General features: G+C 40.9%; 1 protein-coding gene across 9 annotated transcripts in view; it reads left to right on the top strand.

The window, feature by feature from the left end:
* Positions 1–27,649, top strand: part of COL4A4 (collagen type IV alpha 4 chain) — a 121,219-nt gene that overhangs the window by 3,778 nt on the left and 89,792 nt on the right. For 7 of the 9 annotated variants that reach the window (XM_045078801.1, XM_045078803.1, XM_045078798.1 and 4 more), the window contains exons 2-4: positions 13,429–13,581; positions 14,723–14,765; positions 19,009–19,086. In XM_045078801.1, the coding sequence (XP_044934736.1) occupies positions 13,520–13,581; positions 14,723–14,765; positions 19,009–19,086 (183 nt within the window). In that variant the 5' untranslated portion in view covers positions 13,429–13,519. Of the gene's footprint in view, positions 1–8,429; positions 8,526–8,817; positions 8,884–13,428; positions 13,582–14,722; positions 14,766–19,008; positions 19,087–27,649 lie in introns of all 9 variants that reach the window. The other 2 variants (XM_045078800.1, XM_045078799.1) reach the window with 2 other exon arrangements.

Raw genomic sequence — 27,649 nt, 5'->3', positions numbered from 1 at the left:
ATGAAGTTGAATGATGTCATCAGTTCCCTCAGGATTTACATGGCCTAGTACTGCACTCATCAATAGCTTTCTAGCTCATCCCCTGCAAGTTCTCTCTGAAACCCTTCTTCTAAAACATTGTCAGAGTTCCACCTAAAACTGCACGTGGTGTGGGAAAGGACAGATTGCTTCTGGAACACTTATAAGCAGTCTCCCAATTTCAGAGGCTTAAGGTAACAAGATTTTTTTCTCCCCATTTTCCTTACATGTTCATCACAGAGTGTGAGGAGGTGAGAAAGGGGAAGATCCTCTGCTTATCATAGCCACTCAGGAACCTCCTAGAAATTCCCATGCAACACATTTTCTGATCTCTTTGGAAGGGAGAGAGAATGTGCCAAATCTGAAGCTGCTCTAGAAGCTTCCACCTGGAGGGGACACGTACTACTTACACACTCACATTTCACTAGCCACACTTCATTTTGTAAGTGACAGGGAAATGAAGTCTACCATGTGCCCGGAAAGAGAGCTGGAAATATTTGGTGAATGTTAGTAATGTTCATCACATACATGATCCTGTTTGCTTACTTTAAAGCAGCCAGAAACCCTTCTCTGTCTACTTTACAGCTAATTTCACACTGTTTAGAATAGAATAGAGTGGTTCCAAATCAACTTTTTGTACGGCATGTTACTTTTCTGCATTACAAGGGCAGGGACAGAGGGTGACTTTTTTAATGTAATAAATGCAGCACAAAAATTAATTTACTGCACCATAATTTTTGCACAAAGAACAGTACCTAAAGTACACAATTCAAGTTGCATTCATCCTGTGAAACCATGATACAGGTCATGATACAGAACTTTTCTCTCATTTTTTGCCCCTTTGTGGTCCATATTTCTCTACTCCCATTCCTAGGCAAACCTTGATCTGCTTTCCGTCACTGCAGATTCTTCGGCATTTTCTAGAATTTTACATAAATGGAATCAAACAGTATGTGCCCTTTTGTGTCTGGCTTCTCTGACTCAGCAGAATGATGCTGAGACCCATCTGTGTTGAGTATAACAGCAGTTTGTTTTTGCTGCCGAGTTGGGTTCCATTGTATGGATAGCAGCTTTTTAAGTGCCACTTACCAGTGGTTGGACATTTGATTTGTTTCCAAGTTAGGGACTATTACAAATAAAGCTCCTGTGAAATTAAAAAAAAAAAATTTTATGATTTTATTTATTTATTTGACAGACAGAGTCAGAAGTAGGCAGAGGCAGGCAGAGAGAGAGGAAGGGAAGCAGGCTCCCTGCCAAGCAGAGAGCCCGACATGGGGCTCGATCCTAGGACCTTGGGATCATGACCTGAGCCGAAGGCAGAGGCCTTAACCCACTGAGCTACCCAGGTGCCCCAACTGTGAAAATTTTTATACAAGGCTTTGTGTGGACATGTGTTTCCAATTCTCTAGAATGTATACCTAGAAGTGAAATGGCTAGATGTATGTTTAATTATGAAAGAAACCATTTTCCAAAGGAGTTGTATCATTCTGCATTCTCGCCGGCAATGTATGGGAGTTCCAGTGCCTCCACATATTTGTGGCGCATTCTTGTGGTGTCCTCAATGTTCCTCATTTTATTGTAGTAGTTATACGGTGGTATGTCAGTATGCTTTTCATTTGCCTGATAACTAACGATGCTACATATCTTTCATGTACTTAACCATTGTAGAACTTTTTTTTTGAGGTGTCTGCTCAAATCTTCTCCCCCATTTAAAAAACATTAATTGTTTCCCTTCTTACTGTTGAGTCATAATAGTTACTTACATATTCTGGACACAATATCCTTGCCAGATATATTTAATATAAATATTTCCTCCCATTCTCTGGCTTGTCTTTTCATTTCTTTATTGGTGTCTTTCGAAATACAAATATTTTTCTTTTGCTGAAGCCCAGTTCATTAACATTTTCTTATTTTGTTTGTCCTTTTTTTGTTGTTATTGTTATCTGAGTAATCTTCACTTATAATAGGGTTACAAAGAGTTCACCTATGTTTTCTTTTTTGTTATATTTTTATGGTTTAAGTCAATGATCTATCTCAACTTAATTTAGGAATATGGTGTGAAGCAAGGATCTATTTTAAATTTTCCTTTACGTATGGCTATCCAATTGTTCCAGCACCATTCATTGAAAAGACCTCTTTCTCCACTCAATTGTCTTAGCACCTAGATAGAAAACTAATTAATCATCTACATTTAGGTCTTTTTTTTGTTCCCCTGATGCACATGTCTCTTCTTTCACCAATACCACATTTCATTATTACTACAGCTTTAGAGCAAGCTTTGAAATCAAGGTATGTAACTTCTCCAACTTTGTTGTTGTTATTTTAAAAAATAGCTTATACTATCCTAGATAATTTGAATATATATATATATATATATATATATATATATATATGTGGATTTTATTAGCTAATGTTGTGCTATGGAGAGTTGAGTCTATGTTCATGAATTCATGAGTCTATGTTCATGTAGTTTTCTTGTAATATCTTGTAATATCCTTGAAATCTGAGTAATACTAGCCTCATAAAATGAGTTGCCCGGTGTTCCCTCTTCTATTTTCTGTAAGTCTATGTGAAGAATTTATATTATTTCTTCCTTAAATATTTGATAGAATTCACTAGTGAAGGCAGCTAACCCTGGAGTTTTCCTTGTTGGAAAGTTATGAATGACTCAGTTAATTAATCCTGAATTTAATTGATATAGGGCTATTCAGATTTTCTATTGCTTCCTGTGTCAGTTCTGATAATATTCATCTTTCATGAAATCTGTTCATTTCTTATACATTGTCAAATTTATTGGCATATAATTGTTCAGAAGATTCTGTAACAATCTTTTTAATACCTGTAGATCTATAATGTTTTCCCTTTTGTCATTTCTTACCATTGGTAATTTCTCAAGAAGATTGATTTTATTTACCTTTTCAAAAAAACCAAAGAACCAGCTTAGAGTTTCTTTTGTTTTTCTCTATTGCTTGAGTGTTTTCTCTTTTATTGAGTTCTTTTTCTACCTTTATTATTTCCTAGCCTTTACTTCAGGATTAATTTATCCTCCTCTCCTAGTTTTCTAAGTAGGGGTTCAGATCATTGATATTAGATGTTTCTTCTTTCCTGATATGAACAATTGTAGATTTATTTTCTTTATCTAGGCTAGTTAAGTTGTATCCCATACATTTTTCTATGTTGTTTTTATTATCATTCAGTTCAAAATATTGTCCTTGATGAATATGTTATTTGGACAGTGTTGATTTCCAAATACTAGGAAATACATTTCCTAGATGGTTTATGGTTCAGTTCTAATTCAATTCTCTGCAAGATTTCAGTCTTTTGAAACCTACTGAGACTTGTTTTATAGTCTGGTGTAGGGTCTATCTTGAACACACTACATCCATTTGGAAAGAATATATGTTTTGCAGTTGTTGGGTGTAGTGTCTTATATATGTAAATAAATTAGGGTAAAGTGGTTCATGGTGTTATTCAGATCTTCTGTGTCTTGATTGATATTTTCTACCTTGTTCTATCAGTTACCAAGAGAAGCATTAGTTTTCAACTATGTTTGAGAATTTATCTATTTCTTCTTTTAGTTTTTCAGTTTTTGCTTCAGGTATTTTGAAGTTCTGCTATGAAGTCCATATATTTATAATATTTGTAGCTTTCTGTCATGTTAATTTTTTGATCATAATTATATATTCAGATCTATTTTATGTGCTGTTGACATAGCCAGTCTTTCTTATGTATACTGTTTGTGTGGTTATCTTTTCCTAGCCTTTCCTTTCAATCTATTTGTATCTTTTAATCTAAAATGTGTATCTTATAGCATATAGTTGACCTTTTTTCTTTTTTAAACCCAGTGTGACACTCTTTGCCTTTTAATAGGAATTTCTAGCCTATTTTCATATAAAGTAGTTGATATGGCCATATTTAGTTCTGCCATTTCTCTATTTCTCTTCTATCTTTCTCACCTATTTTTTGTCCCTTTCCTTCTTTTTGGCATTCTTTTGTGCTATTCAATTTTTTTTTTAGCATTCTATTTGAATTTTATATCAACTTCTAGTTACATCTTTCTGCATTATTTTTAGTGGTTACTTTAGTGATTGTAATATATGCCTTTAACTTTTCCCAATCTGTTTAAGAGTAATATTTTATTACTTCAGGCAAATCAAATTCATTTTCATATCTGCAGTTCCCAGATGGTATTTGATATTAAATGAGAGATTGATAGATATTTCTTGAGTGAACAAAATCATAGGTATTTATTTATATTGCACCAAAAATAAATGGAATTAATTCCAGAAAAAAAAATTTTGGTTAATGCAAGTTAACTGAAAATCACTTCAAGTTTTAAACATTATTACATTTTAGTGGATTTGAATTTACAAATCTTGTGATTTTCATATAAAATCAAGATTCTATGAATTATTTTATTTTCTATATATTTGATATTTTTGTTGTAAAAAATGTGGACCTCTTTCTATCCTTAATTTCTGAAGTTTCAAAAAAATTCACTTTCAAATTTTAGAACAGGGACGCTCCCTGGTGGTCTAGTGGTTAGGATTCGGCGCTCTCTCAAAATTTTAGAACAGGGAGACAGTCTTACTTTAATAATCCTGTATGATTTTGTGAAACTTCTAGCTGTTAATTGTCTTGGCTACTCTGCCCACATATCATCCTCATCCAATATCAAGCACACTGCCTTGGCTTTGTGCTCTTATTTACTGATTCATAATGTCCACAGTGAAACTCTGAATGTGTTCTTATAGTCTGTAGTAGACTGTGGGATGGCCTAGCTCTGAAGCCCAGCTTTGAGGGATGAGATAATTATTAGGTTTCAGAGTGGCAGAAGCATTCTTAGAGAAGTCTGATTCCAGGACATCCCAAGGGAAGACACCCAGTAGGAGATTCTGAGTTTCTAGGAGCCAGCTCCTATTGGAAGCAAGACAGATGGACACTGGGCAGAAGATAAGAATGAAGCCAGAGGAAAAGGAGGAAGTTAAGCTCTTCTCAGAAAAGACATAAGAGTTTTATGAGTACTGTGCTCCTTCTCACCAAAACACAGCTTTCCTTCTTTTTTGGAACAAGTTGCATGCTCACTCTAGTATTTCTGTTTAACATTCAAGTTCGTTTGGACACTTTTGGGAAATCTCCTTCATTTTTTGGCCACATAGCTACCTTATATGCTTGAATAATTGACTTCTCTACGTTCTAGATAGAAATGGTACATTTTAAGACCCCCAACTATTCGATAAGATTTCCCAGATTTGAGATTCCAGACATAAAGACCTTCCCGCAAGAATTCAGGTTTTCTGGGATTCACCAAAAATGAATGTCTTTGTATCATAGTGCACCACTGCATTCAGAATTGACTGTCATGGCTGCTGCTGTATTGGAGAATAGAGTTGTTCTTCCCAGACACAAATCCCTGAAGCTTATCCAGGAATTTGCATGTATTTTTGAAGCTGTGTAGTATAATGGTCAATAGGGAAAGCCTTGGAGTTTGAATCCTGGATGTGCCACTCACTGCCTGTGTAACTTCCTTGCAAAGGGAAGTAATCATATTACTTACCTCATGGGATGATTGTGAAGGTTGTAGATCTGTGTTAAGCCCTTAGCAGTGCTTAGCACCTAGGTGGCCTTCTGGAGATGCTGCTCATTATACTTTCTTATGGTGGGATAGTGGTGATGATGGTGATGATGGAGAAGAGGAGGAAGGAAAAGAAGGCAGAAGAAGAGAAGGAGGTCTAAGAGGAGTGTGTGTATAGTGGGGTGAGGGTGGGGAGAACATTAGTAGCAGTGACAACAGAAGGAGCTGGCTTTCTGGTTGATAACACCCAATGTCAACTTTTTTCCTGTTGTCCTCTCAGAGTCAACTTATGTTAACTCTGTGATTGTCTGAAGATTCATCCCACTCCATAAGTTCTCTCTCCTCATGTTTAAAAGGACTTTAGGAGGGACTGTCATAGCTTATCCCTCTTTTCATTTCCCCAGATCTTCCTCCCTCCTCAGATCAATCTTCCCGTTTCTAAGCTCTGCCCGGGCTTGATCCAGTTCCCAATTTTCTAACCCTTTTCTAATATATTTTATACAGGAGATCTTTTCATCCTAGAAGAAATTAGGAAGGAAGGAAATGAACATTTTTTGAACCACTGTGCCAGACACTATGCTAGGTGCTAATTTGGACTCATGTAATTCTCTTCAAGATTAACTTCACATGCTGAGAAGTCAGGAGTTCAGAAGAGTTACGTACTTGCTCAGGGTTATGCTGCTAAGTGATCAAGATCTGAACACAAGTCTTTCTAACTCTAGAGCCTGATTTTATCCCTAACATGAGAGCACATGGTGCCAGGAGAAGGAGGCAGACTGTATCTGTGGAGGAAGGGAGAAGTCACTGAAAATGACAGCCCCACAGTATGGGTGGTCCCTGCCTTCTGTATCATAGGGTGTTACTACCAGAGCTCAACACAAAGACAGTTCCCAGAGGTCTAAAAGTTCCAGAGAATTCGTATAGAGCCACCCCAGTCCTGTCCTGAAGGGAAAATTATAGACCAAGAGCAACCTGGGAGATTAGTGCTTTTGGCAAGAGACATACCACATTCTGAGTCAAGAATGTCATTCTTAACTTGGAGGTACAGGGCCCATTTGGTTATGAAAATCAATTTATATTTTTGGAACATATGTCACTTCCATGTGGGTTCCAAGTGGTGACATTATTATGGTCATTGTCAACTTTTCTGTTGATATTGGGAGGAGTTCTCAAGGAGAAAATGATAATAAAAGCCTATGTTGGCAGAATAGTAGGTTAACTGAGATATGGTCTGGTTGGCTCCGGACTAGCAAACTGAACTCCAAGGTCAACTGAGGACTCTGCAGCACTCTTAAACAATTCAACTGAACCTGGAGGGAGGGCAAGGTGGGGGCGGGCTTGGTCCTAATCCAACAGCATTCTGGTCAAGTTGGAACTGAGTTATTCTCAAGAATTTACTTGAGTAGTTCTCAGAGTTTTTCCATGTTGCTTCTCAGAGAACATGGAGCTCCAACCACATTCCGGTGATCCATGGACCACCCAGATTCATGACCTGCTTTAAAAACCTTGTGATATTTGTTGAGATTGACTCTTTTTGCAAAAAAGCTCAAACCAACCTGAACTGTTTGAAAGTCTGAAGAATATGGGATTGTCAAAAGACCGAAACCAAATAATCAGCTTGAATGTTGGGGAAAGGTCAGGTCATCTCTTAACAGGGAAAGTGTAAACCTCAAAGGCAGATATCCAGCCACCAAGGTGGACAGAGCATGTCATTTTTTTCCTGGGAGCACTATCCTTCTATCCTTTGAGGACTTTTGCTTATTTCTTTGCAAAGATGAGCCATTAGGAATTCTATTTTGGAAAGATAAAGGTATATACAAATAGGTGTTCAGACCACACACACAAAAAATTGCCTTGGAAGGAGAGTCTTCAGATAGCTCTGTGTCAGAAGGTCAAAGGAAAGAACATATAGACCTTAAGTTAATAGGAATTTATTTCACTGAAAGAACAAAAATATTGTTATAAAAAAGAGCTCAAAGACTTAATGTTACTTGGGAAAAGAAAGTACATTGTACTCATACTACCTTTTTGTGACTTGGAAGATTCTCATACTCAGTCTTTTGTAATCTGGCCCTCTAATCTTGGCCATTGTGCACCCCCATCCCCCAGTTGATGAGAACCCAAGCAGGGTATATTTCTTTTCAAGATTGGGCTGCAGAGAAAACAAATTCCTTGTAGTAGAAATAATGATTTGGAAGATCTCAGATCTTGTTCCCAGACAAAGTATTTGAAAAACATCGAGCAGAGACTCATAAGAAGTCCCAAAGGAATTGGAGTCCAGGAACTTTCATAAAGTAGTGAAGAAAAAAAATCAGCCCAGGGAGCTGGAGGAAGAGAAGCTAATGACATTTATTGAATCTACATTCTAGAAACGACTGAAATAAATAGAGGCTGGGAGAGAGTGTGGGCACGTTCCTTGGATTGTGGAGTGAGGCCTATGTCGAAGGCTCAGGGTGCTAATGTTCAGCCTCTGGTGGAACCTCCAAGAGAGCTTCTGTTGGGGTGTCACAGGTTGGAACCAGCTGTGGGGATGGGGAAATGCTTTTGTCAGACTTGGCTGGACAGGTCGGTTTGCTCAGGTAAAGGAAACAAACCATAAGCCTGCATCAAAAATGTGGCAGCTCTTGGGAATGAGCTCGTCTTTCATTCTCTCACTGTAGACCCTCTGTTTTTCTCTTCTTGCATTTTCCTCTCTTAAAAATAGCTTTTTATGATTACTGAGGATATCTGTGTCCTCTAAATTCAGGCTTGTCCTTCACCTTGACGTGTCCCAGCCTTCGAATGGCTCCTGTCCCTCCTTCCTCCTTCATCCCCTTTCCCTCTTTCCTAATTTCAGCTCTTCAAGAGGACTGATCCAGGCCATACTCTTGTGCCATCCTTCCCAGCTCCAAGTAGAAGTTCTAAGTCAAGCTCTGGGTTGGACTACCTTGGGGTGAGGTGGTTCCCCTCCTCCATGATGTGGTGGGTAATGAAGATCTGGCCACACCCTTGCTTAGCTGGGTTGAAGCTGGTGCCTGAGTGGATCGTGATGCAGCAGCTTGTGGAGAATTCTCCTTTCCTGAGAAAAACAGTAGGCTAAACAAAGTGTGTCCTTTGAAAGGTGTAGAACTTTGGTAGAAGTTTCCTGGGTAGGCAGTCTCCCAGAGCTGCTATTTGCATACATTTTAGTGGCACAGCACTTTGGGTTGTTAAAGCTTTTTTTTTTTTTTCTGTACTAATAATAGACTCCATTGAAAACTCACTGCTTTGGCCAGTCCCACGGGATGACAGAGCCATGTATTTGTGAGAAGGTAGGTCAGAAGGACAGTGTTCTGAGTGAGAGTATTTTTGTTTGTTGTTTGGTACAGTCAAAAGCTTGGTTGAGACAGAAGTTTTCATGCACTTAACATAAGCAGTTGCAACAAAGAAAATCCTCTCAGATTACTGTGGATTTCCTGTGTGAACCATAGGGCACTGTGCACACCAGTGTTCATGGTGTCCAGCTGATAATGAGATGGGCCCTCTGCTCAGCTATGATGCAACTTAGACAGGAGAACAGTTATAAATTTATATATATGTACACACACACACACACACACACACCCCCTTTGGAAGTTCATCTAGAGCAGAGACCTTCAAGCTGAGGTACATATACCCCCAAGACACAAAAAGATTCCTAAGAGTTGTGCAAGCAGCTTGGAAAATCAAGTAAAGGAATCAATTTCAGATTCTCAACTGCTATAGGTATTTGTTCTTACAATTGTTCTATCTAAAGATGGGCCTTTGGTTCAGGTTCTCACCAACCCCTTCATAATTTTCATTCTACTACTTTCCACCAGATAGGTATAACCGCGCCCCCAGTCATCCCAAGGGTTACCATCTTGCTTTGCCCCAAGGCAAGAACTGTTTGCAGGCCAGATGGTGAGCAGTGTAAAGGCAGGTGCTGAGAACAGAGGCACTCAACCTCTCGGGTTCCACATCCCAGGGCCAGGTGGTTCCCAACTTTTTGCTTTCATCACAATTGAGGGAAGACTTATCAGATAGTTGATCACTCAAAATGATTCTTGATGATGAATTCTATATTGCTTTTGATATACAACTCAGGAGAAGTTCAAAGCATTGAGTGATATATAGAACAAATTTCTTCCATTCACAGCTTATTTTTTTCTGTGAATAGATTTATTAGAATTTACAGTTTTAAGAAGCTAAAATGGAAGCAGAACTGTTGCTTGACCTGACTCTTTTCTTGACCATATCTCCTTATTGATCTGGGCTAAATAAACTATTTGAGAAACCAAAAAGCCCAATTCATTCGTTGCCAACTACATTTCCAGTAAAATTTCATTTGTAATGTGTTTAATAATTATCAAAATATGAATTTAGGGGCACCTGGATGGCTCAGTTGGTTAATTGTCTCCCTTCTCCTCAGGTCATGGCCTGATGGTCCTGGGATCGAGCCCAGGTCAGGCTCCCTGCTGAAGGAGTGGTGTTTTTTGCTTCTTCCACTCCCTCTGCATTCTCAGTCTCTCAAGTAAATAAAATCTTTTAAAAAATTAAATTTATCTGGTTTTGGTGGATTACATACTACTTATCATTATGGCAAGCAAATTCAGTCAAAATAATTTTTTAAAAATATTTTATTTATTTATTTGACAGACAGAGATCACACATAGGCAGAGAGGCAGGCAGAGAGGGAGAGGAGGAAGCAGGCTCCCCGCCAGGCAGAGAGCCTGATATGGGGCTTGATCCCAGGACCCTGGGATCATGACCTGAGCTGAAGGCAGAGGCTTTAACCCACTGAGCCACCCAGGTGCCCCAAAATAATTTTAAGACTTAGAGATTTGTGATCATAGGACATAAAAAGCACTTAATTTATATACATATTTTTGTTGCAGAGAAGTATGATAGGATGATCAACATAAGATTTCCAAATATAAAAATATATTGCACTACAATATACATGAGAATGGAATGGAGATATGAATTCAAGAAGAAAAATGGTGTAAAATTTCTAGCTGTTAAAGAAGTTGTGTGCATGAATTTTAAACTGATGCTGGTGAGATCTATTCTTATGATGGTCGGTTGGCGACATCTAGAGTAGTGTTGCAGGGCACCTGGGTAGCTCAGTCGGTTAAGCGTCCAACTCTTGTTTCTTGAGTGTCTAGCTCAGGTTGTAACCTCAGGGTCGTAAGATTGAGCCCTGCTTTGGACTCCACACTCAGTGGGGATTCTGCTTGAGATTCTCTCTCCTTCTCTCTCTGCCCCTCCTCTACTCATTCTCTGTCTCTGTCTCTATCAAATAAATAAATAAATCTTTTAAAAAATACAAAAAATAGTGTTGCAACTGTTTTTATTTTATAGGTCACCATGTACAATGTTCCAAATTATACTTTGTAACTGTTTAAAGAGAAAATGAAAAATTTTAGATGTTAATTTGGTTTAGAAAAAAAAAAAAAAGGAGATGAGGTACGCATAATTTAAAAACCATTCCTGGGGGGTAGGAGACCAGACATAGGCAGGCTGCCATGCTTAGTTGTCTATTAGGAGAAGGGTTACATATTAGAGTCAAAAACCCGTGGTTCTACCATTTATTAGCTCTGTGACTTTGCACCAATTACTTAAATGGACCTAATTTGATTTTCTTTTACAACAGAACCAATACTTTTCTTACTAAACTGTGGTGAAGTAAGTGACTCGATGTGCACAGCCCTCTTAGCAGAGGGTCCCTGATGTAATTAGCATCATTATCTTCCTCCCCATCCACTTCCCCCAAGGCTGTATGATCCCTCTTTCCATCACCCTCTTTCTCCTTTTTCTCCCTCACCCCATGTGTATACAAAGTTGGCCTTATCTTATATCCTCTATTAAATATATTTGATTCACATTCAAAAGGTCCTAAAGTGTCTTCTGTAAATTCTCATCCAATGAATGAAAAAATATATATGTCTAACTATGTTCCAAGCACTATTATGGCACTAGAGATAACTGTGAATAGAAAAAAGACAAAATCCCTGTCGTCACAGGGCTTACTAAGTGCACAGTGATGAGGCTGCAATGGCACTCCCAATCAGCAAGGTCCTTTCACTCCCAAGAGACTAGTTAGATTTCTGTGGATTGGTCCATCTGTCCATCCACCTGTGTACCCAACTGGCCAGCCATCCAATTACAAATTGTATTGAGAAACTCCTAAATGTTAGGGCCCTGATTTGGCGTTCTTGTTCTGAAAGTGACCATAACAACACTAGGTTTTAATAAAATCCCTTTTTACACCCTTTATCACAATATGTTTGGAGATTAATTGCATCATGTGTCTGTCTGGAGGTTAAAAGCAAATGCCCCTGTTTTCTTTAATTTTTGACTCCTATTTGTTTAAAATATTGAGTACCTTTTGAATGATTCAAGCCAATTTGTGTATTCCTTCCAAATCAATAATTTGTTTTATTGAGACTTGCTCCCAGAATGCAGCTTCAAAAAGTATTTAAAATGATGGATTTGAGGATGGGAAATGATTTGGGCACTCAGCGGATTCTCCTACTTGATTTTCAAACTGTATCATGGAATGTTGTTCTCCCACCTACGTGGAGAACGAGTCTCCCATAAATACTGGTGTATACTCCCAGTTTTCCTCTCTCTACCCAATTCTCATTGGTACAGGTCTTCAGAGAAGCCAGAGTTTTTAAGATGAGGTATTTCAATTTCAAGACACTTCCAATTTCAAGACATTCCTTTAAGCCAGAGATCTTTTATCAAAGATAAAGAGGCTTGGAGTAAAAATATTTTTTTCTTCTTTTTTTTTAATTGAGACAAAATTCACAAAATAAAATTCACTGTTGGAACTATTTTAAAGTTTATAACTCAGTGGTTTTTAGAGTATTCATAATGTTGCACAACGAACACCACTAATTCCAGAACATTCCATCACTTCCCTAATTTCAAAGGTGAAACTGGACCTTCCAGTTCTCTTCTCCTCCAACCCCTGACAATTACTGCTCTATTTTCTGTCTCCATGGATTTGCCTATTCTGGGTTTTTTGATATTATATAATATGTGACTTCCTTCACTTAATAGAACATTTTCAATGTTCATCTATTTATCAGTACTTCATTCCTTTTTATTGCCAAATCCAATGTAGCACATTCTGCTTGCCCATTCATACAGGTTGTTTGCACTTTCTGGCTACTCTGAATGTTTATGTACACATTTATGCATGAACATAGTGTCCGTTCTCATGGTATATACATAGGAGTGGAATTGTTAGATCATATGGTAATTCTGTGTTTAACTGTTTGAGGAACTGCCAAAATGTTTTCCATAGAAGTTGTACCATTTTACATAAAAATAATTTTATACATATTTGCTGTTGTGTGCGAAGTATTTCTTTCTATACTAAACGGTCACTTTCCTAATTTCAAAGGTGAAAAAACAAAATGAAACCAAACGAAACAAAAACTCACTCAAGGGAATTTTAACTTGGATTTTCAAGGACAAATGTTATGTAGTAGAAAATGCTGCTTAACAAAATGAAGCAATAATTTTTTATACAAGCATTACATATACCTTTTTTCACTTCTCAAAAATATATTTATGACATAAATAACTGGAAATTACTTTTATTTCTAAGAATGAAATTGATATTTATTTGTTTAATCATCACTAAGATTCTCATCAAAAAAATTGCATTCCCCTTTTAGAAAATATTTCCATTACTATGAATGATGAAAGTCATTGTTTTCAACATTATAATGCATGTTGTATTTTAAAAGGTATCTTTATATTTAAAATGTTGTGTCTTACACCCTTTTTTATATGTAATTACACCTTGTTTTATATATAACATATCCAAACTTTAAACCCAGGACATAGAACTTCACTTATAAGTCAGAGTCTTCTGGAAGAGAAGAGAAACCTGACAGAATTTTTTTTAAGTACCAAGACTTGAAGTAACCCATGCACATGGCGTCAGTAAGGTGCTCATTCAGGTGGATCAAACCCTTGGCCACAGATCCCTGGTGAGTGTCCTTAGTGCGATGACTTGCTTTTATTCAATAATTTCTCCTAACCGTTGGTTTTATAGTTATGAATCGTCTGAATGTTTCATATGTCAAAAAGCCAAATTTTTCCAGAAATCTATGCATTACGCCTGCTTTTTTGTGTGTGATTCATTTTTATTAAACACCAATTCTCTCTGCTCTCCCTGAATCACACCACATCATCTCCAATGGGAAAGACACTCATCTAAAGGCTGTAGATTGGTGCTCTCTTACTAGGTTCAAATAGTAAAAACTTTCCTGATGTCCAGTGCAGGAGGGGCCCTCTAATTAGCAGAGATACTAGAGGGCACTTCACTAGTATGGTAGGCAAGATAACAGCCCCTGAGGAGGTCCGTATCCTAGTCCCTGGATCCTGACAATGTGTTCTGTCACAGGGCGACAGGGAATATGCTTGTGGATGACATTAAGCTTGCTCATCATCGGACCTTGGGGAGATTATTCTGGAGATGGGCCCAGTGTAATCTGGATGGACCCAGTGTAATCACAAGGGTCCTTAGACGTGAAAGAGGGGGAAGGGGAGTGAGAGGCAAAAGGGATGGGACAATGGAAGAGAGGCCAGAGGGATAGACAGCCATTGCTGGTTCTGAAGATGGAGGAGACCATCTGAACTACTTAGCTCTTCCCTAACTGGTTCATATTATTTTCCTTCCCTTCCAAACCATCTCCCCAGTCCAGATAGGTTTTCTTCCCTCCTCCCTCCTTCCAGTTGGTTCCCCTTCATGTCATCCAGGGTACACTGGTCTTTGCACTGTCTCTGAACAAAGCTGCCTCCTTCCTTCACTCCTCTGCATTTCATTCAGAGAGTCGCCCCTCTTCCCCCAGCTACTTATCTGGGTCTCACCTTCAGGGTATCCCCAGGACCCCAGACCCAGTGGGGACCCCACTAAATGGCTGTGAGTACTTCTTGACTGATTAGCAAGAGGGGAGGTAATGATGACATCCAGAGAGAGGATAACATTTATCTTGTCACAGATGACAGCTGCCTATTAGAAATAAAAAGAAGCTTTCTGGGATTTATTCCTTTGTTCTTTCTCTGTTTGGTTTGTTTTGCATGAAAATGAACAGTTTAAATTAATCTCCTTTTTTTGCTATTTCATAGGTCACTTATGTTCATCCTCTTTTCTGTACAACATGTATATGGGGTAAGTACATTAATTAACTCTAATTGCATGCATTACTCTCATTATAAATCTTTTTGTTTCAAACAAGTCACTCGGTGGGACTCTGCTTTCTCATCTGCAAAGTGAAGGGTTGGGCTAGGGGAACTCTGAGGTTTCTTTTCTATTTTATAGTCAAGACTACTTAGCAAATAATTGCCAACATATTGGAGATTTCTTTATTTTATGACATAATCTTTTGTTAAAATCTGTTTTGTTTTGTTTATTTTTTGTTTTGTTTTGTTGTTGTTGTTGTTGGAGAGGGGCAGGAAGCTGCTGGGTCACTTCAAGATTAAATCAAGAAATATAAGATTAAATGTGAACATTTTGACTCTGGAGAAAGAGAAGCCTAGAATATTCTGTAAAAAGATCTCTTTCTTCTGCTTCCTCACTGAGGAATCAGAATTACTAAACCCCACCCCAGGCGTTTCTGGGAAATCACACCATGGACCCCCTGTAAGGTAGACCTTGAGACAGCTGCATGGGTTTAGTCACTATAGAGCACATCTCCATTTGTGCATCCTCTCTAGCTTGGATTTATCCAATCTAATTTCTGTGATTATTTAAGTTAATAACATAGGTCTTTTCAAAGCCAGTTAAAATAGGAAGTTGCCTTCTGTTGTTCTTTTCCTACCAGTCAGGAACAGAAAGCACAGGCGTCAAGGGAATCAGAAGCTCTCCCCAAGCAGTCATAGTTCACACGCATTTGAGAGCCTCATCTGAAATAATGAATGGAAACCCACTGAAAATTATATATCTGGATTTTTTTTTTACCTGATTTCTCCATGTTTATTTCTGTATTACATTATTTTTTCCCTATTGTAAGAGTCTACAGTCTTAAATTTCACTTCCTTTGTTTCTTTTTCTTTTTTTTAAATTATTTTTATTTTTAGTTTTTTAAAGATTTTTATTTATTTGACAGACAGACCACAAGTAGGGAGAGAGGCAGGCAGAAAGAGAGAGGAGGAGGAAGGCTCCCTGCTGAGCAGAGAGCCGGATGTGAGGCTGGATCCCAGGACCCTGGGATCATGACCTGAGCCGAAGGCAGAGGCTTTAACCCACTGAGCCACCCAGGCGCCCCTCACTTCCTTTGTTTCTTATGCTCTGTATGAGTGAATAAAATTCTTGAACCAGACTGTTCTAGCCTGGACCCTCCTAGTGGGTTGTGCTGTACAGAGGTTTTAGAGATATTGCCCCAAAAGTAGCTTATACTGTAGTTGGGTTTGAAAGGTGGTGATGTAAATCAATGCAGTAGCTATGGAAGGCAACTTGGCATTATCCATCCGAATTGCAAATGTATAATCCTGTTGAACACAGGTATTTTCCTTTTTGGAATTTGTCATATATATTTATACTGACTTGGGCATAAAGAAAATGCCCAAGAACACTGGCTTCTCGGGAGCGTTGAGTAACAAGAGACGTGAGATAGCTAAACACCCATCAAGAAGGTCTGGTTAAACAAGCTATGGTACTTCATGCGATGGAGAGGGGTTCTGTTAAATTGGAATGATTTTGAAGATGTCTGATTAAGAAAACAGAAAGGTACAGAGAAATACACCCTTTGGGTTAAAATAAAACAAGACCAAAGTGGCCAAAGAATGCATCTGTGTGTACGTACATATGCCTGGGTGTACACGTGGGTTTGTGTGTGCATGTGTATGTCTGCATGTTTGTACATGTGTGTGTGTATGTTTACTTGTGTGCACATATGTTTGTGCGTGTGTGTGTATGTGATCATGGCATGAACATGCTTTTAACTATCCAGACCCTGAGTGAGAACAGTGACTGCCTCTCCTGAGTTGGAAAAGAAGATTTCTTCTTCCATTATCCTTTTGCCCTATTTGAACTTTTAGTTTTTGTGCAAATGTTGTTTTTTAAAAAAAGAAAAAAATAGAGGCAGAAATGTAGGACTGGTTATTAATCTAGAAATTAATAACTTCTTAAACCTTTTATTCAAGATAAATTTGTTTAAAAATATCTGAGATAAAACGGATAGGAACTTTTCCATTTTCCTTTTTGAAGAGGAACATTAGTTTTTGAGAATGCCAGTGTGTTCCTGGTGAATATGGTTTATACATTAAATGTTGCCTTGTCTGGGGTATGGTCTTTATCTTTTTCAAATGGGTTGACACGATCTGTTTTTGAGATGCAGCTTCTTCTTTTACAAATGCCTCCCCCTTTTAAGGTGGCATTTATTGGGAAACAAGTAACGTAGAAGAACTTCAGAGACTGAAATTATCTCTTGCCTTTTCTCTTATCACTATCAAAGCTTTATATGCAACTATTTCTTTTTCTTTACTAGAATCTGCTAACTTATCTAATTTATTTTAAAATGATAATTTCCTGAAATGTAATTTTGCTACAAACATCTCTGTGATGCTTGGCACACAGTTAAGTTAAAAAAAAAAAAAAAAGCCAAAACAAACAAACAATAAGAGAACAAACTTGCCTTTATTATCAAGCCAGCTAATCAGCCAGCCTTCTTTTTCTGGTTGTTTTGATATCCCACTGAACACATAGTAATGAATCCCAACCTTAAGTGAACCCAAGTGTTCAGACTAGTTATTTTATGTGTTTTCATGCTGTCCTGGACCTGGCCTATTTCATTTTTTTTTCACCTTATCAGAGTTTTGAAATTGATGTTTCTGCATTCATAGATAACAGTGTGACTCAACCCTCAAGAGGTATATATTTCTGAAACTTCAAATACATTCTTTAACTTAACTCTTGTCAAGGTTTACATTCTTATATACTTTCAATGACCCTAAGGAGTTTTGTTTATAATAATGTCTTTTTTATTAATGCTCAATTTAAAGTTTTTTTTATTTTTTTTGGATTGCCTCTGAGCGTATTTTCCCATAAAAAAGAGGTCTAAATTGTGTGATTGAAAAAAATGCATTTTGGATAGACTCTTTTCCCTCCCATACACATATTCATATACACATGTGTATGTATACACATGTATATATTCCTATGTACACTACTCAGATGTATTTACATATATGCTTATGCACATAGGTGTGTATGTATGTATAGAGGTCTCTCCATCAGAACTATTGGTTCAAATGTTTTAATGTTCCCCGCCGTACTTTGACATAAAAGCTTAAATTTATAGCCTTGGGTGTAAAAGATCTATCAATCATAGAAATGTATGGTTAATACATAAGAGTTGCAGTGAGGCCTGGACCAGCAAGATGATGAACTAGGGGAAGTTTATCCCTGGTGCCCTTCTGATTTTCCTATCCACACTCTCAGCTCCTAGCATCTGGAGCTGCTTTTGTCACTATTCCCTCCCAATTCACGGCCCCAGGCTCTGAAGGAATGCTCAGCGTCCATTGTCAACTGCAAGTGCCTCATGGTGGCTGTTCTGTTGTTAAGGGGTCAATTTATGGAAACAGTTACTCTAGGATTATGCTTTTGTACCGAAGTGACAGATGACTCTGGATATAGACAATGAGGATTTGTGGGAACAAGGCGCTGATTCTTCCCAAGGGATGTGTGTGTGTGTGTGTGTGTGTGTGTGTGTGTGTGTTGGTGGAAGCAAGCATGAACATTAAGAAAATATGTGAGTGTGGAGTAACTCTTAATGAAAATTTTGGAGGGAAGTTAGGGAGAAGTGGAGAAAGTGCCCAAATGATTCAAATTCAAGAGCTTTCTGGTTGAGAGACACATTAGAAGACCCTTCTTGGAGTTTCAGCAACTTGCAGGAAACAGTTGTCACATGAAGTCCACAGCTGTGACTATAGCAGTGACCAGGAAGGACTCAGCGTTCTTGGAGGGGAAGCAAGAGGGTCCTAAAAAGCAGGCCAATTTATAATCTAAGTGAGACACCATTGTGTGCTTAGTTTTCCTAACCATATAACTTATACTCTAAGATTATGCACAACTTAGTAAGTGATATCTTGCTAGGAGAGAGACATTACAGAAGATTTTGGCCAGTGAAAAGTGGGTTCAGAAGCAGGCTTTTTTTTTCTTTCTTTTTAATGCTAGCTCACATGAACTTTTATTTTGCTCGCATAATCATCTTCCCTCTTATCAAGCCACAGTGTAATTTCTTTGCCTTTTTATATATCAACATTAGCCTTTTCTTTTCACAGATCCAAAGTTCAAAGTATACTGTGGAATTCTCATGGGTTAGAGAAAGCAAGGTGTTTGTTATAATGTACACAACAGGTACCTAGCTAAGTGAAGAATATTGCTTTACTAAACCAGATGCTTCACTTTCCAGAGTGGAAAGAAGTTTGTGGGTCCTTGCGGAGGAAGAGATTGCACAGTGTGCCAGTGCTTTCCTGAAAAAGGGTCTCGGGTAAGTGATGTAAAAATCTGCATGGTTGGTGGGAGGGAGAGATGGGGAGTTGCTAATCAAAGGGCATAAAGTTTTAGTTGTGCAAGGTGAGTACACTCTAGAGATCTGCTGTACAACATCTTCCTACAACCGACAGTAATATAATATTCACTTAAAAATTTGTGGCAAAGGTAGATCTCTTATTAGGTGTCCCTACCATACTAACATTTTGAAAAAGACCCACATGGACAGCATACTGGAATTTGAGGTTTTGTGAATGCTTCATACTAAGGAGTCGCAGATTCTTAGCATGTTCTGGTAATTGTCAGTGTTGATAGGTTTCACAATTAAAGTTCTGTATATCCTGATAAGAGATCCCAATTATATTACACTATGTGTCATGCTTGGAAATGCAAGCTGTGATTCACCCAGTGTTTTCTAGTCTTGTGAACTGCCTTATGCAAAAAGGGTCCTCGTGTCAAATGGTCTATACTTGGACACCACCATCTTGAAACTCAGGTTGCATATCAACATTTTAAAGGCTCTGAGAAGTACTGCAGTGAGGGGGGAAAGAAGGCTTTTTTAATCTTACTTAAAGTGGTATATCCGGACATTTGACTACAAGACTGTTTTTTGGATAACATCTATTGAGATTACATGGAATAGAATTCTATAGTTGAAGTGATAGCTGCTTCTCCTGTGCCAGGCACTGTTCTGTTCTGAAAGTTCTTCAGCTCTCTGGCTCCTCATGACAACTCTCTTACCATCTTATCATGCAGAAGATAAAAGCTCAGAGAGGTTTAATGTCTTGATCAAGTCCACCCGGGGTGGCCCCCTGGGTGACTATGCAAGATTCTCTATCCTGCCATGCACAATAGGCCTCGTAGCTACTGTGTTTCAGGTCATTTGAACATTTATGGACTTCCTCCCTTATATTCTGACAGCAGCAGTTGGCCGCCCACTAACTCATTTGTGCTGGAGCATTAGATCAAACAATTCTTCTGATTTAAAATACTCCCACAATCTTACAAGAAAAGTGCATGCTTCAGAAACTTCAGGTTTTTTTGAGTCAGAGCAATGGTTCTGTTGGAACGTGTCCATATCAATCCTATAGAGCATGACACTCAAAAAGCACAATTCAGTAAAGATCAGTCTACAAGGATGCAAAACATCTCCTAAGAGAAGGGACCTTATATTTTCCCACAGCTTCATTCTATCTGCACACAATACATGGGCAGTATGTCAGAGGCTTCTCTGTTCAGCTCTATCCCTGAAAGCTGCCACCCTATTGAGCTTCTGCTCTGGCAAGTCCCTTTCTGTTCAAGACGCATTGTTTTTTTTTTTTAGTACTTCCCAAGCTTTGGCGCTCAGAGTTTATCTTGAGCTTTTCCAAGTTGCCTTCATGATATCATTTAAAAACAAAAGGGGCAAACTTCTAGTTTTAAAATAAATAAGTCCTGGGAAAATACTGTAGAGCATGGAGACTATAGTTCAAAATACCGTTTTGTATATTTGAAAATTGCTGAGAGTAGATCTTAAAAGTTTTCATCCCAAGGGGAAAAGAAAAAAAAACAGTAGCTGTGTGATGAGAGATGCTAAGGAAATGCGTCATGGTGATCATTTTGCAATATACACATGTATCAGATTTTGATGCTCTATACCTGAAACTAACATAATGCTATATGTCAATCATAGCTCAATAAAAAATTCTTTTAAGAACTAAGGATGTCTAAAGCTAGCAAACTAGGAAGTACTTAAGCCTCTTTTACATAAACATACACGTTATTTGGGGATGGAGGAAGCCTGGATTTCATGTGAAAATTTTTTAATGAAAGCATATGAAGACCATGTAAATGAGAAGAAAACGAAACCAGTGCACCTAAATGTTAAGACCCTTTGAGTTTGAGACCCAAGAAAAATGGATCGATCAGCTTTAGGAGAGGAAGGGGACAGGGGCACCAGAAAACAAAGAGGAACAGTTGCTTGGATAAAGCTCTGATTTAAATGAGGCTGAGAGTTATTTTTAGTGGGGACATTTAGTGATGTCTAGAGAGACTTGTTTGGTTATCACAGCTGGGTCAGGGGGCGCTACTGGTGTCTAGTGGGTACAGGCCCCAGGGTGGTGCTCAGCACCTGCCACGCATGGGCCAGCCCCTACCCCAAAACTTACCCATCTCCAAACGCCCACTGTGCTGAGGTTGGGAAACCCTGCTCGATTGATCGCTGCCACAGCTCGGTGAGGCTGCTTTGACACATAGTTTCATGTTTCCCTGCAAAGCACCTGAATTTCCAATTGCTAGTGTGTGGAAGAGGCAGGAGAACCGCCCTGGTAGCTGACTTCAGTTGCAGCGTTGGACAATCACGAGGGGATGATGACGCTCAGATTCAAACACCAGACCTTCGTCATAACTTTGTGAGCCCAGGGCACCTGAGCCTCGGTTTCCTTGTATTCCCACCATTAGTCCTTTCTCTTGTGTTTCCTGGGATGTTCAGCAGTCACCAGCACTGCACCTGACGTCCCATAACGCAGTGTCTGGGGCCAGGGGTTGCGAGGGCTGACAGGACGGGCTGCACTCTGCGGTCTGTGTCCCCGTTCCTGGGTGGTCAGGGAGAGCAGAATGCACACCGCTCCACCTCTGCCCTTTCCAGCTAGATGGCCCCCTCGCGCAGGCTGCGAGTTGCTGGCGGCGGTTTCCAGCTGGGAGTCTGGGAGCTAGGCTGGCGCATAACTGGGAGGTGGTATGGGTGTGAGGGCTCCCGAGGGCTCAGCAGTCAGCCAACTCACATACCATCTCCAGGCTGCGGTGACAGCTCAAGGGGGGCTAGAGAAACAATAATAGACCCCCTTTCGGAGGGTTGAGGAGCCGCCTAAGGGAGCAGAGCCTGCCAGCCAGGCGTTCCTCAGAAGCAAATTATTCCCCTTTTCGGGGTGAATGCCCGAGTGAGTAGTTTAAGCCCCGATCAGAACTGCTGTGTCTGGAGCAACTGCTGGGAAGCCAGGCCGGCCCTGTGCCCTGGAAAGACCGGGGGTTAGGGCTGGAACCGGGGACCCACGTGGGAGTTTGAGGTGGAGCTGGGGCGTATCTGGGTCAGGGAACCAAGGACTGACAGTTCTGACAAAGTGAAGTTCAGCTGCAACCATGGACCATGAAGGCCCCTAGTCTAGCTTCACCGTGTTTTTCCACCAGCCATTCCTGCTGCTTCCTTCCCCACCCCCGCCCCGCCCCGCCCCAGCTGCATCTGTTGAGCCACTCACTCCCTTGAGCATAATCTGAACCTTCTCACCTGCCTCCCCTTTCTGGAATGTCTTCCCATTTGCACTCAGCCTCTGTCTTTCCTGCCCTCCCCAGAGGAGCTCTGTGGAGACCCCAGCCCTCCCAAGGCATCCCCTCCAACTCCCCCCAGCCAGTACCGATGCCCCTGGTGGGGACCCCGTTCTCTTCCCTCACTGTTCGGACCTACAGCTCTGTTTGGGTGTGAGCATGGATGCCCTTGACCCTCTTGCTGAGATCATAAGCACCCCCTCCTCGCCCTCCTTCAAGGTGCTCATTTGGACACACATACAGTGTTGATGTTGACTCCTGGACCACAGTGGACACCCTAGAATTGAAGCTGCTTACTTGTGTTTCACCCCTTAAGAACTGGGGTCGGTTTCTTGTACGGCTTCGAGATGATAACGTTACATGGCACATTAAGGCAGTTAGTCATAAATCAAATACGTTAAAACCAGACTCCAGCCTGGGCAGGATCGGGATCCTGCGTGGGTAGCCATGCTGTGCCAGAGCATGCCTGCAGGGACACCTACCATATCTGAAGGGGGGGGGATCAGAATTAGCAGGGAGCCCCTCACCCCAATCCTCCCCACACCTACACACGTGCATCTTTAAGCCTGTTACTAAATGCATAATCTCATGTAAATTCAAATTCTCTTGTGGTTTCAGGAAGGGCCAGAAATAAGTGCCTGAAGCAGTGGCAGCCAACAGCCCTTTAAGGGCTCAGGACCATTCTGGAAAGAGCTCCAGGTGGAGGGTGGGAGATTGGAATGCCTATGGCTTCTTCTTTGGGGTTCAGAGTCTCAGCTGGGAAATAAGTGTTTGTCCTGTGGGGCTGATCCTGTCCCTCCCAGCCCTAACAGGCTCAGGTTCTGTGATGTGGGCGTGGCCTTTTATGTGTATCAGCTATATAATCGGCTTCCAAAATATTCTGCAACTATGCCCTAACATCTCCCCTAACTTCATGGTAGTCCCTCTTTAAGGACATGAATGAGGTGGCATTGGGCAAGATTTTAAGGTTTTCTTTACTAATTTCAGCAGAGGAATCTTCACGTTTTTGATGGCTGCCTTCTTGCAGGGGAAATTATGTGTCTTTACAGAATAGGATGGGACCTTTTACAAGTTCCACTTTAGTAACTAGAAGGATACTAAAGACTCTTTCTACAACTTTTTCCAAAATAAAATATATGTCCATACTGTCTTTTGTTCAAGGGAGTCTAGCCGCTATTGAACTGTTAACTGTTATAATAAGAACTTTATAGTTTGGTGGTTTTTATACAAGGGGTCAAAGAGCTTAAAACTCAAGACCTGTCTTAGTTTTTGCGGTTTGAAAGCTAAAATCACACATTAGCAAATCAGTGTTTCCTGTGGGGATTTTAAATCACAAATAATGTACAAGTATTTTCCCCCACAATCTCATTCATTTGTCCCACACACTCCTAAGAGCCTGCATTCCATGATAAAAATGGAATTTGCTTGGGGGATTTTAATTATTAACATTTTTTATTGTTAAATTATTTGCACACAAAGTTCTAGAACTCTATCTCTTTATCCCTCACACAGCTGTATTCTAGTACACTGTAGCCTGATAAATGGTACAGAGCAATTAGTATTAGATCCCAAAGTTCCCATAACTCACTTATGCTATATTTTGGTGTAGGCCAATTCCAATGACAACTGACAAATTTGATCTTTCTCTTCCAAGAATGCACTCCCTAGCTCATGTTGTCTCTGTTGGAGAATTCTCTGAGACATGAAGCCAGGCCTGATGGAAGTCTCGGGGGCTTTTAGGGGACAGCAGGTAACTCGAAGGAGGGGCCCCAGGAAGGGATATTGGCTTCGGGGAACTTAGGGAGCTACATATAGTGCATTTGTCACGGAAAGGCATCAGGACCCAGAACTGGAGAAAATATAGTGTCTACAGAACAAATTCCCCAGTACAATTTAGCTCACCAGCTGTTTATGACTTTGGCTTTGCTTGTTAAATGTTCCCCTGTCAGGAATAGTAACCTTGATTTCTGAAGAATGAAAAATTTGCAGAAGTGAACAGAATAGATCTTCAGTTGCAGAGGCTGGAGGGAATATTTCTGAGCAGGGCGTGGGAAACCAATTGGGGAGAGTGAGGACACATGTCAATCATTTTATACTATTTGGTCTATTAATAATCATGGTAGAAGTTACAGTAGTGGCTTGTGTCCATATACAAGAATGACTTCAACTAACACGACTTTCAGTATGCTGACAGAGCTCTCTCTCTCTCTAAATCTAGCATTTGTGCTAGAAGGCAGGAGAGAAAACTAGCTTGTATTTGGCTATTATGTGGTAGAACATGTTGTTTTTCCAAACAGGCCAGGTGTGCCGAAGCTCACTAGGGAGTCCTAGTGGCAGTGTGGTTGTGAAGGGAGGTTTTGGCGTATCTGCCCTGATCAGTCACCTTATTAAATGGCCAGTGATTTGCAGCAGAGCCTTTGGCCTCTGCATGTGGAGTTCAATTCCATAGCAACGAGGACTGCTGAGCTCTGCAACCCAGCATGAGCTGAGGCCAGGCGGCCGCAGAGCTCAGCAAATGTGGGGACTACGCTGAACTTGAGAGGATCAAGGTCATTGCCAAAGGGGAGACGGTCTTGTTGGTGGTGAGAAACAAGGGCCAGCAATACAGGTGCTTCCCAAAGCAGGCCATAGTCCCCGCAGGAGAACGAATTTGTAGCTCTCTTAGAAAAACCTCTCTAGGGCAAGGGTAACATCTGACTAAATTAATTAAAATGCTGAATTACAAAGAAAGTTAAAGTAGATTTCTCCTTTCAAATACTATTTTCAGTAAATTGCCAAGAAATCCCTGGGGGAAACAGCTCTGTCTCAAAGATGCTAATTTTTTTCATTCCTGCGTCCTGGGAGCTCATCTGCAATTCATTCAGCAGATAGCCATTCATTCATCCCATTCATTCATAGTCCTTGAGCATTTGCCCTGTACCTGCCTTCACGAGGCTTTAATGAGTAAGAAAAAGTCCTTGTGGTCTGGAACTCAGAGACCAGCAGAAGGGACCAAGATGCACGGTTGGCCATTATTTCTGGGTGGCCGAGGAGTGCCAGGCACTGTTAGGATCTTGGGGGGCATCAGGGTAAGAACAGACAGAAAGCAAGGATCTCTCCCTGGGAGAGTGGGTGGGGAGGGGGGGGGATTGAGGCGGAGATAGTGGAATCAGAGGTCATCTAGTGATGGCCTGGCACCATGTCCTGTCAGTCCCTAGGGCAGACACAACAAATTACCACATGCTTGGTGGCTTAAAACCAGAGAAATGTATCTTCTCGAAAGTTCTTGAGCCAGAAGGGCACAGGCAAGGTGTTGCCATTGCTGTACTCCCTCCATAGGCAAGAAGGGAGGCTCCATCCACTGCCTCTTCCAGCTTCCATGGCGACTATCAGCATTCCTCAGCCTGTGCCCCTGCCCCTCCAACCTCTGTCTGCACACTGCACCGCCTTCTCCTCTGTGTATCTGTGACGAATCTTCTTCTGTGTCCCAGGACCCGTCAGATAATCCAGGACCAGCTCCTTCTCTCAAGGTCCTTAATGTCAGCACCTTGTTTGCCATCTTGCGGGCTTTCCACAAACATAGGGATTAAGATCAGACATATCTTCTTGTGGACACCATTCAGCCCACTGCAAGTGTCTGGGCTGAGAGAACAGCCTCTGTTCGGTCCTGAAGGGAGAAGGAGACAGGCTGGCGTGTTTGAGGAATCATAAGGAGCTGGAAAGCTTTGGCTGTAGTAGGTGAGGGAGGAAGGGACATGAGGTGCGGCGGGGGGGGGGGGGGGGGAAGCAGGCACAGGCTCTTTCCAGGTAACAAGGAAGGCTCTGAAGGATTTTGAGGAGTGTGGAAGCGTGTTGGATATGTGTTGTAAAGAGATCATTCCTGCTGCTGTTTGGAGGATACAGGGAGTGTATGTGGGGGCAAGGGGCAGTGTTAGGGAAAACCTGTCAGGTTTTCGTCCCAGATGGGAGGTGCGGTTGCTTAGCAAGGGGGTGCATGAAGAGGTGGGGGAAGCAGATGGGTGGCAGGGATATTTGGGAGGCAGGACGGATAGGAACGAGGAGGACAGTGGAGGTAGGCCGGCGAGGGGCGGACGGCTGTACCGGGAGTGCTGTATGACCAAGGAGCATGTTGCAGGGCATGATCTACAAGTCCCATTTTGGATTTGTAGAGCTGGAGGTCAGTTGAATATGGTCAGGGCTCCACAGGGAAGTCGGGGCTAGGGAGGGAAGTTGAGGGGTTGGTTGTTCAGCATTAGGCGCCATTAACTCCATGGAAAAGGTCAAGTTTGCCCTAAAGAAAGTGAGAAGAGACCAGGGCAGCCCTGTGGAGCTCCTAGGGGCTTCTCTGCAGCAGGAGGAAGGGCGTGGGCACAGAGGACACAGGAGAAAACACGGAGAAGACAAGGTGCAGGGATACTGAGAAAACAGAGCAGGGGTCAGCTGGTTCCAGCCCCTCAGGGAGGCCACTGAGAGCTCCCCACACTGTTTCATTCAGTTTCCACAGCAGAGGTATGTCGGGCTGCTCTTCTGCTGTTTTTAAAGATGGGGAAGGCACTCTTCAATAACCAGGTTCAAGAGGTGATTTATTTATTGCTCAGCAGTGAAGCCCTACCTTCTGGTTCTCAGAGCAGGGTTCCTTCCTCCGCACCATGCAGCCTCTCAAGAACATGACTGGGAATCCCAGGTCAGTGCTACTCCAGGCCAAATGGACCAGTTTATCCTCTCATTAGCAAGTGAGGTGATCCGAAGGTACAAGAAGACACTCTGCCACCACAGTCCAGTCTCCTTGGACTGTAATCCTTGAATAACACCTTTTCGTTATTTATTTTTATAACCCTTCTTGATATCTAGCACTTTAGACCTGGTGGCGCTTAATTAAAGAGCTCTGTTCCTCATGGAGGCCTGTTTGAGGCTTTAGGTGATGCTCTAGTGTCACCTAGTGGATCACTCTTTGAATTACAGCCAAGCTTGGAAAAGGCAGGACGGGTGGCACTGAATGGTGTGTTTGAATCAGAATGTCTTAATCCATTCACTATTCCCTGAGTTCGTGTTTAGAATGTACACCGCGCCAGGCAGTGGCCATGGTTCTGGAGTGGTAATAAAATGTGCACACATCCCTGGCCCCAAAAAGCTCTCTGGAAGACATCATCCCAAGCACATATTCCTTAAACTAACATGCATGAAACCATAATGAAAAATAGGTGATGAGTCTTTTTAGGTGCTATTTTAGGGTGGACAGAAGGGTTTGTGCAACAGTGAGATTGATCAGAACTGGGGTGAAA

Source organism: Mustela putorius, unplaced genomic scaffold, assembly GCF_011764305.1.
Source record: "Mustela putorius furo isolate JIRA1106 unplaced genomic scaffold, ASM1176430v1.1 tig00000275_pilon_pilon_pilon, whole genome shotgun sequence".
NCBI lineage: Eukaryota > Metazoa > Chordata > Mammalia > Carnivora > Mustelidae > Mustela > Mustela putorius.
This window is presented reverse-complemented; position numbering and strand designations above follow the sequence as displayed.